The 18,683-nt window shown below is 39.3% G+C and overlaps 1 protein-coding gene across 2 annotated transcripts in view; it reads left to right on the plus strand.

Annotated features, from left to right (window-relative positions):
* The window catches only part of RAB31 (RAB31, member RAS oncogene family), a 41,247-nt gene extending 23,846 nt beyond the window's left edge, over positions 1-17,401 (plus strand). For both annotated transcript variants that reach the window (XM_083746820.1, XM_083746821.1), the window contains exons 5-7: positions 3,960-4,066; positions 5,430-5,539; positions 11,255-17,401. In XM_083746820.1, the coding sequence (XP_083602946.1) occupies positions 3,960-4,066; positions 5,430-5,539; positions 11,255-11,352 (315 nt within the window). In that variant the 3' untranslated portion in view covers positions 11,353-17,401. The remainder of the gene's footprint in view (positions 1-3,959; positions 4,067-5,429; positions 5,540-11,254) is intronic.
* The last annotated feature ends 1,282 nt before the right edge of the window (positions 17,402-18,683 follow it).

Consider the following 18,683-nt stretch of genomic DNA (forward strand, 5'->3'; position numbering starts at 1 on the left):
CCACCACAATGTCAAACCACCAAAGTTGTGACAATGGCTATGAGGTAGGCATAACCTTCAGACTGAGCCAATTTGTTTCAAGGAAAATCCCCACCCAACCTTGAATACGGCAACCAATGATGTCCATAGCAAGGTAAATTAGATAAACAACAGTAGACTAAAACAAGGGAAGGGTGGGCGTGGGATCCAACAAGGAACTGTGTGTGGATCTCTTTAAATAGTCAGGAGCAGACCCAAGTGAAGCCTGCTGGCTCAGTTGAGCCTGCCCTCTGGAGAAAGCCTCTCTCTTGGCCTGCTAGCCATTGGCCAATTTGGCTGGCAAGCCTCCCAGCTGGTGAGGAAGACCATTTTGGCTCCCCAACCCCACCACGGTCAGGAAACCTCCATTAAGAGCACTGCCACATTGTATTGCGTAGGGGGAAGTGGTGGCCGGCCTGCAACACCTCCACATCCACAAGTAAGGTAAGCAGACATGTAGCTCTAAACAGCTGGAGGGCATCAGGCTAGAGAAGGCTGGTGTATTCAGTGGGGCTTACTCCTCACACTAAGCAACCATGACATTTCCATACCTGCATTGGTATAGGAAAATTAGTACCTAAAAAGATGGCATATTTTCTAAAAATACAGAAATATATACATTTTATTATGTGCAATTTGTATTTGCTCGGATATTTTTAAACTGTTCCAAAACAGTTCAGCTAAGTAAATGAAGTAATAACAAAATTGGCTCCATATTTATAGCTGAAATTAAAATTACATAACAACAAGTCTTTGGTTTTTGACAGATTACTGAAATTGGGAAGTCAGTGTGGTCAGGACGTTCTCTGCTACAACATCCAAATGGAAAGCTGCACATTTTCAAGGCCAAATTATGTATTTGTATTTTAGTAAGAAACCCATCTGCTAGTGCTGTGTGACAGGAAAGGCATTAATGAGTGAATATAATAGCTTGCCTGCAGTTTACATATTTAGCAAATTGAATTACATATTTGATTTTAGCTCAGAAGTGTTGGCACAATTAATTGGTATATTAGCAAAATTATTTATCAAGGGCTAACACCTTCCTGCGTAGTGGTAGTGAACTTGAATGAAGTGTTGGGGAACTATGGAGGAAAGATAACGCACTCAATGCAAATAAAAAATCCCATTAATTTCATACTAAATGGATATTTACCTTTAAACTAAACAACGGTGATTACAAAGGCCATAATCTAATATGGTACCTTAGGGGTGTATAAATTGACTTGTTAGACATTTATTAGCAGAAATGACAAATCCCAAGCTCTCTTGTTTTGCTGTTCTCCTACTTTCTTACTCTGAGGAGTAAGTAACATCTAATGCAGGTGGTACCATGATTTTCAATAACAGAGTCTCTCTCTATATATATATATATATATTACTTTATTAAAGTTTTATTCGTTTACAAAGGTATGCTCAATGTCCCTTTTTTCAAGTTACATTTTCCATAGGTCAGTTTCATTTGTTGAGACATTAGGGTTACATTAGGAAGAAAAAAGGGGGAAAGAGGTGGAGGGGGCCATGGTGGGTGGGGGTGGGGTCTGGAAGTGATATTTCTATTTTGCTTAATGTATGTGTGGGTTTTTGTGTCAGCATTCTTTGTGCAGGTTCTCTTTGCTATGCGCTTATGTTCCTTTGGGGGTGAGAGAAATTGTGGTTGGCCTAGGGTGCAGATGCTTGTTTGTGATTGGCTGTGTTGAACTTTGTTTTCGTATGTGAGTGGGGTGGGTGGGTGTTTTTGAATCAGGTTAGCCATATTGATTCATATGCTGTTGGTGGGTTCTTGTCTTTTTCTTGTTGGGCTGTGTATGTGATGAAGGGGAACTATACCGGGGTGAAGGTATCGTCTTCTATTTGTCCCCGTGTCAGTTTCAGTTTATTGGTTAATTTTTCTGGTAGGGCTGTTTCCCATACTATTTGGCACCATTGGTCCATGCTTACTCTTGACAGGTCTCTCCAGTGTCTGGTTATGATGTTTCTGGTTGCTAAGAGTAGGTGGGTTATGAGTTCTTTGTGATATGAGTGGGCATAATTGTCTTGGAATATGTTTAGGTGTCTTCATATATTGCTCTGCTTTTTCATCCTTGGAAAGGGTAGAACATGACACCAAAGATATTGCATTCAAATAAATTGTATGGTAGATAATTTATTTCTCTCCATGGGGGAAGAGTCATGCATACCCAGAACCTTTATCAGGTTGTTTAAAAGGCCAAGAACTTTATGCGTCCACTAAAATACGTAACCCCCAATTCCACATGGTTTTGAATCATTTTGACGCAGACTGGTTTTGCATCTTCGCAAGCTTCCAAAGGCCTCCTGGGCAAACAGAATTAGTCATAGAGCTGTAGACTATGATCAAAATATGTTTGAAAATTAAAATGAATCGTTTTATAAAGAAGGATTAAATGGTACTAATAGCAAGGAATTCTCAGGAGAAAAAAATGAAAACAATGATATTGCCAAAGAAGCAAGTATTTGTGTGCAGCACAGAAATATAAGAGCACCCATTTTTAAAATTTTTTTTAATTAAAGTTTAAATTATTGGATATTTAATTTTAAATATCCTATATTTGCTTGTTATTGATTTCATATTTGGCCTGATGTGGGTTATATTTTGCATGTGGAATTAGGAGGTGGAAACTCTGTACAGTGGTACCTCGGGTTAAGAACTTAATTCATTCTGGAGGTCCATTCTTAACCTGAAACTGTTCTTAACCTGAAGTACCACTTTAGCTAATGGGACCTTCCGCTGCTGCCGCGCTGCCACCGTACGATTTCTGTTCCCATCCTGAAGCAAAGTTCTTAACCCGAGGTACTATTTCTGGGTTAGCAGAGTTTGCTTCTGTAACCCAAGGGACCACTGTATTCCATAAATAGTTCCCCCTCAGATAACACTTGGTACTTAAGTATCAAATACAGTGGTACCTCGGGTTACATATGCTTCAGGTTACATACGCTTCAGGTTACAGACTCCACTAACCGAAAAATAGTGCTTCAGGTTAAGAACTTTGCTTCAGGAAGAGAGCAGAAATCGTGCTCCGGCGGCACAGTGGCAGCAGGAGGCCCCATTAGCTAAAGTGGTGCTTCAGGTTAAGAACGGTTTCAGGTTAAGAACGGACCTCGGGAATGAATTAAGTACTTAACCTGAGGTACCACTGTATACCAATGCCACAACAGTTCTGAATGATGCGATACCAGTCCTTTAAAATTCACCAAAGCAGGGACTTAATTTCCCCCCCTATATGCAGTTTCCATGTGTCTTTTAAAGGGAGATTACTGAATTAACCAGGACGCAGGTGGCGCTGTGGGTTAAAGCCTCAGCGCCTAGGACTTGCCGATCGAAAGGTCGGAGGTTTGAATCCCTGCGGCGGGGTGCGCTCCCGCTGCTCGGTCCCAGCGCCTGCCAACCTAGCAGTTCGAAAGCACCTCCAGGTGCAAGTAGATAAATAGGGACCGCTTACCAGCGGGAAGGTAAACGGCGTTTCCGTGTGCTGTGCTGGCTCGCCAGAGCAGCGATGTCACGCTGGCCACGTGACCCGGAAGTGTCTCCGGACAACGCTGGCCCCTGGCCTCTTGAGTGAGATGGGCGCACAACCCCAGAGTCTGTCAAGACTGGCCCGTACGGGCAGGGGTACCTTTACCTTTACCTTTACCTTACTGAATTAACCATGCTTGTGTCCTTTATAACTGCTGCCACAAATAGGTACTTCTATAATTAGGTGTGAGCAGTTTTGTGTGAGAAGCCACAATTGGACATTCTGTTCTCTCAAAAGCTGGTTTAGTTAGTTATAGGTTAACATCAGATGCAAGTTAAAGTTTATATTTGTTAAGGGCACTGATAATATATTATCTAGTACTTTGGTATCCTTATGTCATTACAGGGTTCAGTATATTGATGCATTTAGCAACTTCCTGTTGATAGGCTCTTGTATTTAATTTAGGATTCATTTCATACACTGAAAAAATGGGTAAAAGAACTAAAGGAACATGGTCCTGAAAACATTGTAATGGCCATCGCTGGAAACAAATGTGATCTTTCTGATATTAGGTAAAGTATTGACCTTTTGTCTTCAAATTGCTTGTTCTTGCCTCTCCCCCCCCCCCCCCCAATATCCCTGTGATATTGAGTGGCATATATGCTTGATTGCACTGGCACAAAGTCATATCAAGCCAATAAACAACATATCTGGATTTCTGTTTTCCTTTTATCAGCCTTTTGGTGATAGATACTAAGTGTTTGATATCAGACGGTTTTTCTCAGTATCATAGAGAAATTCTATTGAATTCCTCTTCACAGTTTATTCACTTGATGAAAATACCATTTTGTTAAGGCTGATATAAATAGTGCAAGTTTAGTGCAAGTTTATTGTAATGGTTTATTGAAAATAAACATCATTGTCCTCTTAAGTAGAGTAGTACCTCGGGTTAAGAACTTAATTCATTCTGGAGGTCCATTCTTAACCTGAAACTGTTCTTAACCTGAGGTACCACTTTAGCTAATGGGGCCTCGTGCTGCCGCCGCACGATTTCTGGTCTCATCCAGAAGCAAAGTTCTTAACCCGAGGTACTACTTCTGGGTTAGCAGAGTCTGTAACCTGAAGCATATGTAACCCGAAGTACTGTATGATGGGACAGGTAGGGCCCATCCCCCGTGCTGCTGCCCTGCTTGGCCTTGCGGACAAGGCCTGCCCCAAATGGTGGGTCTGGCAATGCCAGAGGAGGCTGGGCCTGAGTGACCATCCCTTCCCCTGGCCCACAGGGAGATGGTGGATGCCACCCCCAGAACCAGCCGTGGCTGTGCTTTCCAGACATGGGTCTAAGCACTTTTGTCTTTGCCCTACCATTCCCTTGGAAAACTTGCTCTAAATGGGAGGGAATGAATCAATTCAGAGAAAAAACCCAATTGATGTTTGCTCCAATTCAGCTGTAAAGATGTGGTTTGCCAAGAGGAGGGGGAGTGGTAGAGCAAGCAAAAGCGTGGATGAACCCGAGTGTCCTGTGGAAGCTATGCCCATCCCTGTAAGTTAGGGGTGGGGAACCTTCTTAGCACCATGGACCAGATGTGACAGGTAGGTGAGACTGCCCATCTGTCATTATGTTATCACATGATTGCCAAGTGGGTTACCCCACCCATCTGTCAAAATCCCTTAAGCAGCTGACTTGGGCAAGTGCAAGGGAGCTCTCTTTGCTGGAGCCTCATGCTGCTCCTTTAAACTCCTGAAGTCAGAGGCTTAAAGGAGGAATGTGGGGAAGCTTGCAATGAGCAGCACAAGGAGGGGAGAAGTGTTTTCCACTGAGTAGAAACTGTTTTCCTTTCCTAGAGTAATGCAGGAAAAGGAACACTTTAACTCGAGCAGCTACTTTCTATGTTTTTGGATGCACAGCAGTTTAATTTCAATTTTTAATTTTAGGGAGGTACCTATGAAAGATGCCAAAGAATATGGAGAGTCTATAGGTGCAATTGTTGTTGAAACGAGTGCCAAGCATGCAATTAACATTGAAGAACTCTTTCAAGGAATCAGTAAGTAAAGTCAGAATATTTGTGTGTGTAAAAAAAAACAAGTTCAAGTTGCTTAGTATTTATTTTTACGTATAGAATATTTTATTGATTTGTAGTAAAATAACCAATCATTTTCAACAAAACCTGTAGAATGTTACATACTTATATCATTAACATATAAAAATAAAAGTTGAGTGGGGACACTGTCAAATAACTGAATCATTCAATGCATTGTCAAGACTTCAGCTATCCATGACATAGGCTATCCATAAGTAAGCATGAGTAGCTGGAGGCCTTGTGAAAAACATTGCATTTCTCATTTCTGTTTTTATGAAATAACAATAAAGGTGTTAGCAGCTGTTTAGAAGTAAAAATCATTTCAGAGAATATAAGTTTAGATAACTTTTGGAAAATATGAGTTCATGTCTTCTTCTTTGGCAATCACTTGTAGCCGAGTAAGATTGTCTTCCATGAACACGGTTTTAACAGTGAGTCCGTAAGTGACTGTGGAGGCCAATTCTGGATCCACAGTGGGGACATACGTTTCTGGGCAGGAGTTGTTTCTCCCTTTCGTCCTGAGTTCTTCAAAGCCCATGACACCTTTGGTAAAGGCTGTTCTCCAGTTGGGGTGCTCGCAGGTCAGTGTTTCCCAGTTGTCAGTGTTTATACTACCTTTTTTTTTTTTTTACATTCGCCATGAGAGAGCCTTTTAACCTCTTTTGTTGACCACCAGCATTACACTTTCCATTTTTAAGTTCAGAACTTATGGGTGAACTTTTAACTTTGAACTTATGAGTGCATAAGTACTCATAACAGGAGCATCATATACATTTACCATCGACATTAGTAACATATGAAATATTTTTGAAAGTATTTGCTTGATTAAAACTACACCTGCATAGTCAAGAGAATATATATTATAGCCCTATATTTCCTTAGTATTACAGAACTGACGTTCCAGATAAAGACCTAAGGGACTTGTGAAGGATTTGCAGCTGCTGCTGTTTTATGTCTAACTGTGCCACCACTAACTAAATAAATCCACCAATATTACATTATTTTTAGTCTGCTGCTGAGAAGAGATAATTCAATATGTGTGAGGAGCCTTATGGCTGTAATCCTTAATGACACTGATATAGCAACCAAAAATAGCTGCCTACATTTTTCTTTGGCTGAAGTATATGCTACTTATTTATTATTATATTTGATACATTTATATCTCCTATTTCCTTCAAGGACCTTCACAGTAATCCTAGGAGATAGGACAGGCTGAGAAAGAGTTGCTTGGCCAAGGCCACCCAGTGAGTTTAAAGCTGAGCAGGGATTTGAAGCTGGATTCCCCATCTACTCTTAATCCATTGCAACATGCTAGCTGTTTCTTAGGACGTTATCTTTATTTAAATTTATCATAAACATTTGTATAGTTGCTGTGGTGATTGCTCCATTTTTGCATAGACTAGCTTGGCCTGTCTTAACACAGCAGGCTCTGACAGGTAGAATTTGATAGCCAGTTAGCATGATTTGCCAGGCATAAGCAACCCCTCACACAAGCGGGTATGACATTGATTTTTCTAATTCTCGTTCTCCTTTATCTCCTTTTTCCTATTCATTTATACTTTGGAAGGAGGACAAAAAGGAGCTTATTCTTCTGGAAGCTTCGGCCAGTTTAGGACATAAGCTCTAGCAGGTTAGATACAAGCAGTGGTGTGACTGAGCAACTCAGGGCTAGCTCTTGTTAATTGAATTTATATTGTGCCCTTCCACCAAAGGAACCCGGGATGGTTATATTAAGGGGACAAAGACTTCCTCTCCACTTCCATAACATATAGTTTCACCTCTTTACCTGTAGCTGTTTGCTGTCCTTGTACTCTCATGTGGTGCACCACTACTCTCACTATGGCACATTGTTTCCTGGTACATGGGTGATTCCTTCTCAAAGGAGAGCAGTTGTAAGGCTAGCCTTTTTTGAGCCTTCTACTCAGGTTTTAGAAAGGTAAATCTGCTCAAAACTTTGAGTAGGGTTTTTGAGGGCTGAGTCACGTGAATACTCTGCCACTAACATAAATGTTAGAAGCCTGATCTTTGCTATTGAAAACACCTCTGACATCCAGGAGACTTATACTGACTGGCAAAGAATGTGAAAAGGGATATGGCTAGTCTCCTAGGGGGCACTAGAATCAGTGGCAGATGCTGATGTCTGAAATTGGACAAGTCTGACAAGAAGACACTATCAATCAATATATGTCAGTGGGTATAGCTCATTCAGAAGCTGACTTAGAACAGAGCCATCTTATCTTCTCTAAAGAGTGGCTGCTGACTTGCATAGTAAAATATAATTTCATCTGCTTATCTATTACAACTCTCTGTGATTCATTAAATTTGGCCTGATTATGGGAATTGCAGTCTTAAGACTGCAGCATCGCTGTACAGTATTCCCCTCCCTGCAACAGCTACCCATTGGAAAAGCTTCCCATAAAAGACATTTCAATATAGTTTTAAATAGAATTCCATAAGGGGAAGGTGGTTTTTGTTTGGATTTTATCCTAAAGTAATTCTGGCACCGATTAGAGCAGCTGCTTTGCATACCTTCCATTATGTGCCCACCTCCTCTGCCCAGATTATGAAGAATTCCTTTAGAAGTTTGTGACAATATGCTGCATGTTTATGCTTCCATAGCAAACAAAAGGTGACATATAAAAAGTGGACTTCACAAACAATAGAAGTTTAAACAAAGAGAAGCAAAACTGAGAATATGTGATAATTTAGCACTATATGACTATCAAAGCTCTCAGATTTGTAAGGACAATAATATATGAAAAGAACATATTAGCCCACTCTTTCTCTCCCCCCCCCCCCGGAACAAGAGGCTACCACCTAATTTCATCTATGATTTCAGTGCAATATAGTACATTTGATCTGTCAGCTTGAAGTGTACTTTATTATGGAAAGATTAGACCTGAACTTCATTTATGATAAACTCAGCCCCAAATCTCCTTGATAGTGCAGAACATGACCTATTTGAGTGGTTTTTGAAGATGAGTGGTTCGAAGCAAGCAGTCTGTGTAACTTGTGTTTGGGTAGTAAATAAGCCTCTCCAAATCTTTAATCATTAAGCAGCCTAAATACTTAAGTAAAGCAGCGTAAATCTAATAAATCATAAGAATGCAGTCCCATACTTGTCAATAACTACATTTATTTCATTTAATGGGTTCATAGTATGCTGATGCATCAAGGGAGTGAATACAAATTAGCTAATTTAGTTAGAATACTTATATCTACTTTATAGCATAAATAAATGCTGCAGTTCTATATACTTTTGCCTAGTATATAGCCCTATCAAACTCAATAAATCTTACTACTAAGTAGATATGTATAGGATTGCTAAATTATACAGTATGCCTAAAACTATTGTCTATGTTAACAGCATGCTTCTTTGAAACCAACCAAATGTAACACAAAATAGGAACCAAAGTTGAACAAATCCTTGCTGTACAATAAATGGTACATTAGAATAATTTATGCAATTCAGCTACTGCCAAAGGAACTTATTTCTAAGTGGGAAAGAGCCTCCCAATTATAAAAATCTCTGTTAGTGACTTACAGTGCAATCCTAACCATGCCTACTCAGAAGTAAGTCTAATTGAATTTGATGAACATTGAACAGTGCAACTGACAAAATCCCAGTTTATGGGATGTGACCTTTGGAAAGCTGCCCAGCAGGGAATGCTGCCCTCTGGTTGAAAAAGGCTCCCCACCCTGTGCTACAAATTGCAGCTGGGATCCTGTACATGCAAAACATGCACATTGATATTGAGCTGTGGCCCTTCTTAATTTAGGCCACTTAAACTATCAGTGCCTAGGAGAGGTGCTGATTTAAAAGCCTTGGCTGGCATATGCAGTTAATGCATGCAGTTCTCTTTAATTTAATTGGAGCCCAGAATGTATAACAAGGACTATAATGCAGATCTACTGCTAGAGCTAAGCAGGTCTAGTATTGTAAGATGCTTGGATGAAAGAACGCCTATGAACCATATGCTAACCTGCTCAGAGCAATTCAGAAGAAGTGTGGCATGTACATAAAATAAAATTGCCTGCCATCAAAGATTATGGTTCAAGTCTAAATATACAAGCATTCAGAGATAATTGCCCCAGGGTTGCATTGTTAATTATGACCATGACATTCTGTATAACATACCACAGTGTTGCCTCCCACTGAAAGACCGAGAAAAAGTGGGGGTGCAAGGAGACATCTGAAGGCAGCCCTGTTTAGGGAAGTTTTTAATGAGTAATGTTTAAAAATACACTAAAATCTTTGTTGGAAGCCGCCCAGAGTGGCTGGGGAAACCCAGTCAGATAGGTGGGGTATAAATTTATTATTATTATTATTATTATTAAGCACAATATTAGAGATTGTTTAAGATCTTTACTGCTTACATAGAAGCATAGAATTGTAGAGTTGGAAGAGACCCCAAGGACCATCATTCCAACCTCCTGCAGTGCAGGAATCTGAACTAAAGCATACATGACAGATGACTGTCCAACCTCTGCTTAAAAGCCTCCATAGAAGGAGAGTCCATCACCTCCTGAGGGAGACAGTTCCACTCTTACTGTCAGAAAGTTCTTCCTGATTAGTCAGATTCTACTTTCTTGTAACTTCCATTATTTTGGGTCCTAGCCTCCAGAGAAGGAGAAAACAAGATTCCATCTTCCACATGACAGCCCTTTAGATATTTGAAGATGGCTATCATATCTCCTCTCAGTCTCATCTTTTCCAGGCTAAATATACCAAACTTCCTCAACCATTCCTTATAAAGCTTGGCTTCTAGACCCTTGATAATTTTGGTCCCCCTCCTCTGCCCATGGAGCTGGTCCTTCCTGTGCAAGGGTAGAATCTTACATTTGTCCATATTGATGTTTATTTTGTTAGTTTTGACCCAGTTCTCCAACTGTTAATGTCATATTGAATCCTGATTTTGCCTTCTGCAGCATGGGCTACCCCTCCCAGTTTGGTGTCATCTGCAAATTTGATGGGCATCTTACATGATACAGACGTTCCAAAGGGTGCCTTAACTTGAAATTGCCATATGTTTCAGAGAATGAGTGAATTGGCAACTGCCTTAGTTTTTCTATAAAACCAATAAAAAAATCCTAGAACATGAAGCAAAAAATCTGGCAATATATTGTTACTTAGATTATTGATCTGGAGTTCTTTAAAAATCCACAAGTAATATTAAATCATATGTTTGTGTAAAAACATTCTGTCCATGATGGAGAACCTCTCATCCTTGGTCCTAATTAGGCCCACCAGGCCTCCCTGTTTTGTCTAAGCCACACCTACAGTACCTGCCCTAAATGTGATATTGTATGCTGTCAGCAGGTAAAGACTAAGTTGTCCCAAAAAAGGGGTTGCTATGCACCACCAGTCATCTGAGTGGCAGTATTGCAAAACACTTTGCATAGCACCTTGAGTGGCTCTTTGCAAGCACTGATAATCAGCTGCTTGTTGTTGCTTACAGAGGGCCCATGTGCAGGGCTTTGAAGCCCTGATTAACAACTAATTGTTGGGACTTCAAAGCAGCAATTCTGTTTGTGCCCTTACGATTAGCTGATTATCTCGGCTTCAAAGCACCATGGAATTTCCTGTTCACAGATCCCTTGTGTTGAATCCAATTTGGTCCTAAAAGAACATGCCAGGCTTTGAACACTTGCATGTGTTTTGTTTTTCAACATGTCTAGGTCGACAGATTCCACCCTTGGAAACTCATGAAAATGGCAACAGTGGGACGATAAAACTTGGAAAGCAGACTGCACAAACAACTAAGCGGTGTTGTTAAACCAACTCAACCTGGTTTGCATTACTTGAAAAAAGAAAAGAAATCATTTGCTTATTTATTGAGCTACAGACTTCAGAAACTCAATGACAGAACATCTTGTCTAAAAGCAATAATATCAGTGCTTTCATTGGAATTGTAGGAGAAAGGTTTTGGATCTGCACAATTAAAATGGACAATTCATTTTAGCAATAAACTGTTTAAAATATTGACTCAGATTATTGGAATAATCTGTTTAAACCAATGGGTATTTTAAATAAGCATTTTGTTGATAAGAGCAAATGTTACATTTTCAGTACAATATTCTGATTTGACCTTTATGAAAATACATACTATGGTATTTTAACTAAGTGAAGGATATGTACGGTACTTCTTAATCTTTTTTCCTTACCAGATTTGGCTTCTGTGACTTTGTTTCTAAAGCAATAACTTAAAAGGGTGCCAATTAGGTAGTTATCTTTGAACAGTAAATAGATAAAAATAATAGTAATTTTTTTAAAATAATAAAATTCTGGTAATTTTTAGCTTAAAGCTGTAGTTTCTTTATACTTGAAAGGTAAAAGCAGTAATTGCAAACTCGACACTTTAAAGTACATTAGGAAGTCTTAAAGGAGTCGAGAGAGGGTGTAGCACTGTAAACTCAAAATATTTGCATTTAACATCCAATTACCATAGTAAAAAATGATTAGCAGACACTGCTCCAGAAGCCAAAAATGAATAGGATAACATGCCTTCCACTCCAGATACTTGAATTCATTTAAAGCCCATCTGGCGGCGACGCAGTGCTATGAAGATCTGTCAGTAGTTGTGTCTTTCCCTGCTCCATAGTTTGATACAATGAACTAAATACTTCTTCTGTCTCCTTCAGTTTCAATTACTGGACTGAAGGCAGCAAGACAGCAGCAAACCCAGCTCTGTTCACATCTGCCCTTTTTCACAAAGAAAGTATAAATCAGCTTTTAAAGGACTTCACCTTACAAATACTGAACTGGCATTTGATGCCAATGATATGTCTGAAAATAGGCAGATGGAAGTAGCCAAATTATGTGGCATCAATAACAACCACTGGACTCCAGTCCATAAAAACAGTGGTAAGAACAGTAGCACATATTTTATGTGTGTGTTGCCATAATCATTTCAGTCTTGCTACTGTCTTTGTTTCAAGTTATTGAAAGTAGTGGAGTAAGTAGCACTGACGTAAATAATGTTGATCTGTGAGAAGAAAGCAACCTAAATACATTAGTAAAATCCATGCATGGCCTTGTTGATCACAGACATGGGAAATGTGGCATGGCTACATCACAACGTAAGGCTCAAAAGCCAGTGTTTTGCTGTTTGAAAAAAGAAGTGTGCAGCTGATTGTCTTAAATATCTATAGGTTTTGCAACATGCACCCTTCGTGGTTAATTGAGAAAGGGTAGTTGCATTATTCTAGCATTTACCTTGAAGCTGTTGAAGGCTGAAGAATAACTTTCTGTGCAGTGAATTGATACAGATTGTACCACAACAGCTTATAAATGCAGTTTGGTTGCAAATACAGCATTAGGAGAGGTTATTTTCATGCCCTCAGACACTGTATAAAGAGATAACGCACAATACTGATTCAATGCTTGGGCAAGTTTATTGAATTGATACATTGCTATTAAGTTGCTTGTTCATATTTTATGTACTGAAGTCACAAGGAAATGCTTCCATGTGGGCATGGGAGGAGCCAGTCAATTTTGCAGTCCATGAGAAGCCCATTGAGCTGCATGATATGCTACTCCAGAGTACTTCTTGCTTTTTGGTGATGTTTTGGGGCTTCTACAGAAATGGGGGAACTGAAAATCCCCAGCTTATAAGTAGAAGTAATATTTTCCTTCTCTTCTCACATACATAGGTATTCTTACCTGAATAGGTTGTGAACCACATGACCAGTGGCTAAAGAAAGCCCCTTTTGGGAGCTAAAATTGTCAAATTATAAAATCATAAAGTTCTGGGTAATGTGCCTTTTCCTATGATAAACCAGAATGACCTTTTGCGTGTGCAAAGTTAGCTATATAATCCCTATCCCCCCCACCCCTGCAATTGGAATAGTTTCTGCCACCTCAGTTCTGCTTCTGCTTGCAAGATGACGGAAGAGTTCAGTTGTGAGAACAGTAGCATTTTCCATAGGGGAATAGAATAGTATTTCAAAAACAAAAAGTGAACATGAAATTGCTTAGATCTCATACTGTAAAAATGTTAAATCAATTCTACAAACAATAGAATGGGTCCATACATGATACTGCAAATGGAGACAAAGCAAAACCCATCACTAATACAGTGCAGACCGTGAATGACTTCACATTTAATTACTTTAAAAATTAAATATGGTATACAATGGTGACAGTTTAAATGAAATTATGTCTTCCAGTTTTGCATGAAATATTATAAAAGATGGAGTAGGGGGGGAAATGCTACAAAGCATTCCAGATATGATTCCAAATTATTACAAGCTGCTTTACCTGTCTTCTATTAATGTATATGGCTATTCAGTTTGAAAGCATCCCAGTGCAATCAGATAAATAGGTACCGCTGTGGTGGGAAGGTAAATGGCATTTCTGTGCGCTCTGGCTTCCATCACAGTGTTCCATTGAGACAGAAGTCATTTAGTCATGCTGCCCACATGACCGGGAAAGCTGTCTGTAGACAAACGCCAGCTCCCTAGGCCTGAATGCAATATGAGTGCCACACCCCATAAACGCCTTTGACTGGATTTTAACTATCCTGGGGTCCTTTACCTTTACCTTTAAGTCACTTTACCTGTCTTCTATTAATGTATATGGCATATACATGGCATAATGTATGTATTTATAATAAGAGAGCAGAATATTGTTGATTGGGAGAAGCAAGTATAACCCATCATAAGTTATAGAGTAGCTGCATTTATGTGTTTTATGGATAAACTGTTTTATTGCAAAACTGTTTTGTCATGCCAACTGAACTGAAACTCCATTACTTTACAGAACTATAGAAATGTGTGTTTGTCAGTGCATAGTTCACCATTATTTGTTTCATAGTAGTCTAACTTTCAGAGCCCAGCAAAAATGATATACACTGTACTCAGAAGCGATATACTCCAGAATAGCTATATAGTAGCCCAAACCAGAAGCACAGCTTAAAAAAGAGAAATTATGTGGTTTTGCATGAGCATTCTCTACTTAGGCCCTGGAAGCTGATACACAAAACCCTCATGTCTCATGACCTGGTCTCAAGTATATCATTTCTGTGGAATGAAATTGCTTTATTATCTCCTGTAGACCTGTTTGATAAAATGTGAGCTTCAGAGTATAGTAACAGTCTGTAGAGCAGAGAAAAGAGGTTATCTTCATGTATTTAACAAATTCAGTGTGGTAGGAAATTGTGAAGAACTGGAGACACTGACAAGGTCTTCCAAGATTAAGCAGGTATATGGAAGCATAATACCAGTCTCAACAGGCTTTTGTTAGGTTTGATCATTTGGACAAAATGTAAAATGTCATTTGTTTCAGAATGAAAGGTCAGAATCACAAATGAGAGAAAAGTAGGGCATCACTTGTGCTGCTATACAGGATGTGGCTTTAGCTGTGCACAGGAGTGACTTTTACCTTTTCACAACTAATATCTGTTCCTATTCTGAAAAGTGGTTCTATGCTCAAGTCCATTAAAATAAAAGGGATTTATATATCAAGCAGAATGCAGAACTTCAGCCATGTTTTCAGTTTTCTGTAGTGTTTATTCTGTGGCAATTACATTCAAGTATATTCAACACTGCAACTATTGATAAGCTGCTGTTTGAAAAGGTTTCCCTCTCCCATTTTTCCCTCATAAGATAGCATGCAGCTTGCACAATGTCTGGTATTTAGATTCTCCCCTTCCTCCTTTGGATTTGAAATAGACCATTGTAATTGATATTATGCTAGGTCCCAATTTAACAGGAGCTACAACTCTAAGTTGGCATGGTGATTATACCAGGTATAGGAGTAGAGCTGGTGTTACATTGGGAGTGACATGGTTTCCCCCACCCCCACATTTTGAACTTTGGGTTTTGCAGTCCCGATGTTTCTATGGTTACTGGTGATTAGAAGGCATTTCCAAATATATCTGGCCTACAGCAAGGCCATAGAGTCGCAGAACATCTGACAAAAAGTGACTTGATCCCATGACTAATGTGATGGTGATTTTGGTGTCATGATGATATTGTCACTGACGTTGGGAAGGAATATGCCGCTGAACTGCACGTAAGAACCTCTAGGATGTAGGATGGTGGTGAAATGTGACTGCTAATGTTGACACAATGCAGGCTGCAGTAGGGCACATTACATGACTGCTGGTTAAAGGAGATAATTGCTTGGTGGACTATTGGTTATTGCTTCCTACTCTTGCTCAACAGCAGTGCAAAATCTCCAGCGTATGCCACACTGTGAATGTTACACAGATGTGGACCAGAGCTTTGGCTAAGTGCTTGGCTGGGTCAGAGAGCAATGCTGGAAAATATTTGTATCCGTAGGTAACATCATCTGATTACAGTACCAAATGCCCGTCTTGACCGGCTAGCCTGACATGTGTATCTGGACTACTTTAACTGGAACAAGTGCTAACATAGCTATAGCATAATCTGCAAATCCAGTATATCATGAGTTTTCAGCTCAAGAGAGTCATTCTTTAGTTGGAATCAATACAAGTTTCTGGAATCACATGAATGAACTGCTTTTTGAAGGAAAAGAAAACCATGAATTGTCTATTTATATGTTGCTTTTGTGTTTGTTTGCTTCATAATCCCTCAGATATTAAGATTTGGACTTAATGGTTTGAACTCATACATATGACTTCTTAAAGCAATTGCCAACACCTCCAGACAGATATGGGGGCAGCAGCATATTGTTAATGTAGCTATGATTTATATCTGGTCCTTATTAGCAGATGTAAGCCAAGAACAGTTGTATAGATAACATATTCCATATAACATTTGTTGATCGCTTTTAAAAAGTCTCCTTATGACAAGAGCATTGTGCAGAAAATGCCAATATGTATATTAACATATGTATCATTCTATATATATTGGTAGCTATTTCTACTGGATAATTCTGGTTTGCATTTCTAGTGTATACAATCAGAAACGTACTTATTTTTTAAAAGGTCCCATTAAACTCAGTAGGACTTACTTCATTCCTGCATCCCTCATGCCACCTGGAGCAAGAGAGCTATATTAGCTGACCAAGAAGTTGGCATATTTTATTTACCTCTTAGTGAAAACAGTTGCTTGGCTTGGTGGAACAACTTTGGCTGATCCTGGTTGATGGTGTTCTGGAAAAGATCATCTCAATGGCACAGGGGCCTATATTCCACTGCCTCAGAAAGACATCATGAACGGAGAACGAATTGGGCACTGAAGATATGGCATGCATCCCAAAAGGCCAAATCGCTCCACTAGGACTCTTTTAGAGATGACAGGGGCTGCCCCACTTCTAGCAAAAGGAATGTGAGGGGAGGTGAATTGGGCTCTTATGATGCACTTCCCTGAGTCCAGTCTCCATTTTCCCCCAGGATTTTTGATTTATATCTGCCAGTCTAAAGTGTTAAAATAGCATAATAGTGCACATGTATCTGTTGACCAATGGCAGCAAGCTGCAGAACAAGAAACAAATCTTCAAATGGCAACAGATTTATCTAGTGTGCTTGAATATAATACAAGTGAATAATATTTTATATAGTTGATTCCATCCACACAATTGTGATTGTGCTTCTGTGCTCACAGCACTATTTCTGTGTAGACATATGCTTTTTCTTATTCCATCTTATTTGTTTAAACCCAGAAAAGCAATCAATTCCAGTGTAATGCTTTGTACTCAGTACTATCACTCTATGTTGTTTATGCAAGGGCTTTCAATGGGCTGGACCCATTGGTGGTTATGTATGAGATGTTATAATCTTTTAATATTGTTGTGTCTATATTGTAATTGTATGATCAGAAACAAGATTTGTGTCTAAAACAATCATTTTTTATTTAACCAATAATGAATGATACTAATAAATATTCTTAATTTTTGCACCTTTTTGCCTTTATTAGATGACAAAAATAAAAGAGAACGATGATCAGAACAGAAAGCATTTATATTTCCTGATGGACATTCTTTTCTCTATAGAAAATCATTTACAAGCCTATGCAAAAGTTTGGTTCTTCCACCATTTTGCATAAAATCAAAGGAAAACTTTTGTAAGCAGTCTTTAAGTAATCTGGCAATATAACTTTAAGAATTAACTATGCAAATCATTTTTGTGACCATTCCTTCTACACCTTTTAAATAAAACAGCTGCACATCCAATGCAATTTGTGAGATATGAAGCTGCAGTCTTATGTAGACTTATTTGGGAATAAGTCTCATTGTACTCAGTGGGATTAACTTTCCCATAAATGTAAGCAGGTGCCATATTTAAGATGCCTCTGGCTGTTCACACATCCTCGAAACTATTTTTTTCTGGAGGCTTTAACTTATATTGAGCTCTGCTATTGGGTGGGAGTTATAAAATCACAAATACACCTGGAAAGACATTGCTGTAGTTTGTTTATTATATTTTTAAAGAACATTTCTATACTACCTGCCACCAAGGTCTTGAGGTGGTGAACACGAAAAAAAGAAGAACAAGTACATCGTAAAATGCAGCTGCAATCAGGCAGAAATTTAAAAGCCAGCTAAAACCAGAATTATGCATCAGCAAAAGCTTGGTCGAATAACTACATTTTAAGGAGGTGCAGGGATACCATCATGGATGGTGCTTGCCTAAGTTTAGAAGATGTGGGTCTGCAAAAAAGGAGTGCCACTACAGAAAAGGCTTACCCTCAGTGGCTGCCAGTCAAATCTCCAGTAGTTGTAGCGTCCCCAGGAGGTCCTTATCAGATGAATGTAAGGCTCACATCAGGCAGTAGGGAAGATGAAGCTCTTGTACGTGTCCTGGTCTCAAGTTGTTTATGGCATCATCATCACCACCACTTAACTGCCCTTCATCATACACTCCCTAGAAGGGTTACAACATCACAACACAGTATCAATACCAGTTTACAACAACTTAAGTCACAGAAATAAGGTGGGCCTCTCTCCCAGGTTGCCACCTCTAAACTTCTGAAGGTGCAGGAACTACCAAGAGCGCTCCCTCCACTGTTCTCGGTACCCAATAACAGTTGAAAAATGCAGAATCTTCGAATCTGAATAATAACTCCCAACCCAGCTGCAAGGCAGGAATGGATCTGAGATACGTTAATTATTTAGTAAAATGCCATAATAAGTAGAAATAATACAAGAAAGATAGAAGAAAGAAAGATACTATGGTAGGTT

This window comes from Podarcis gaigeae (genome assembly GCF_964106915.1).
Source record: "Podarcis gaigeae genome assembly, chromosome: 7".
Lineage (NCBI taxonomy): Eukaryota > Metazoa > Chordata > Lepidosauria > Squamata > Lacertidae > Podarcis > Podarcis gaigeae.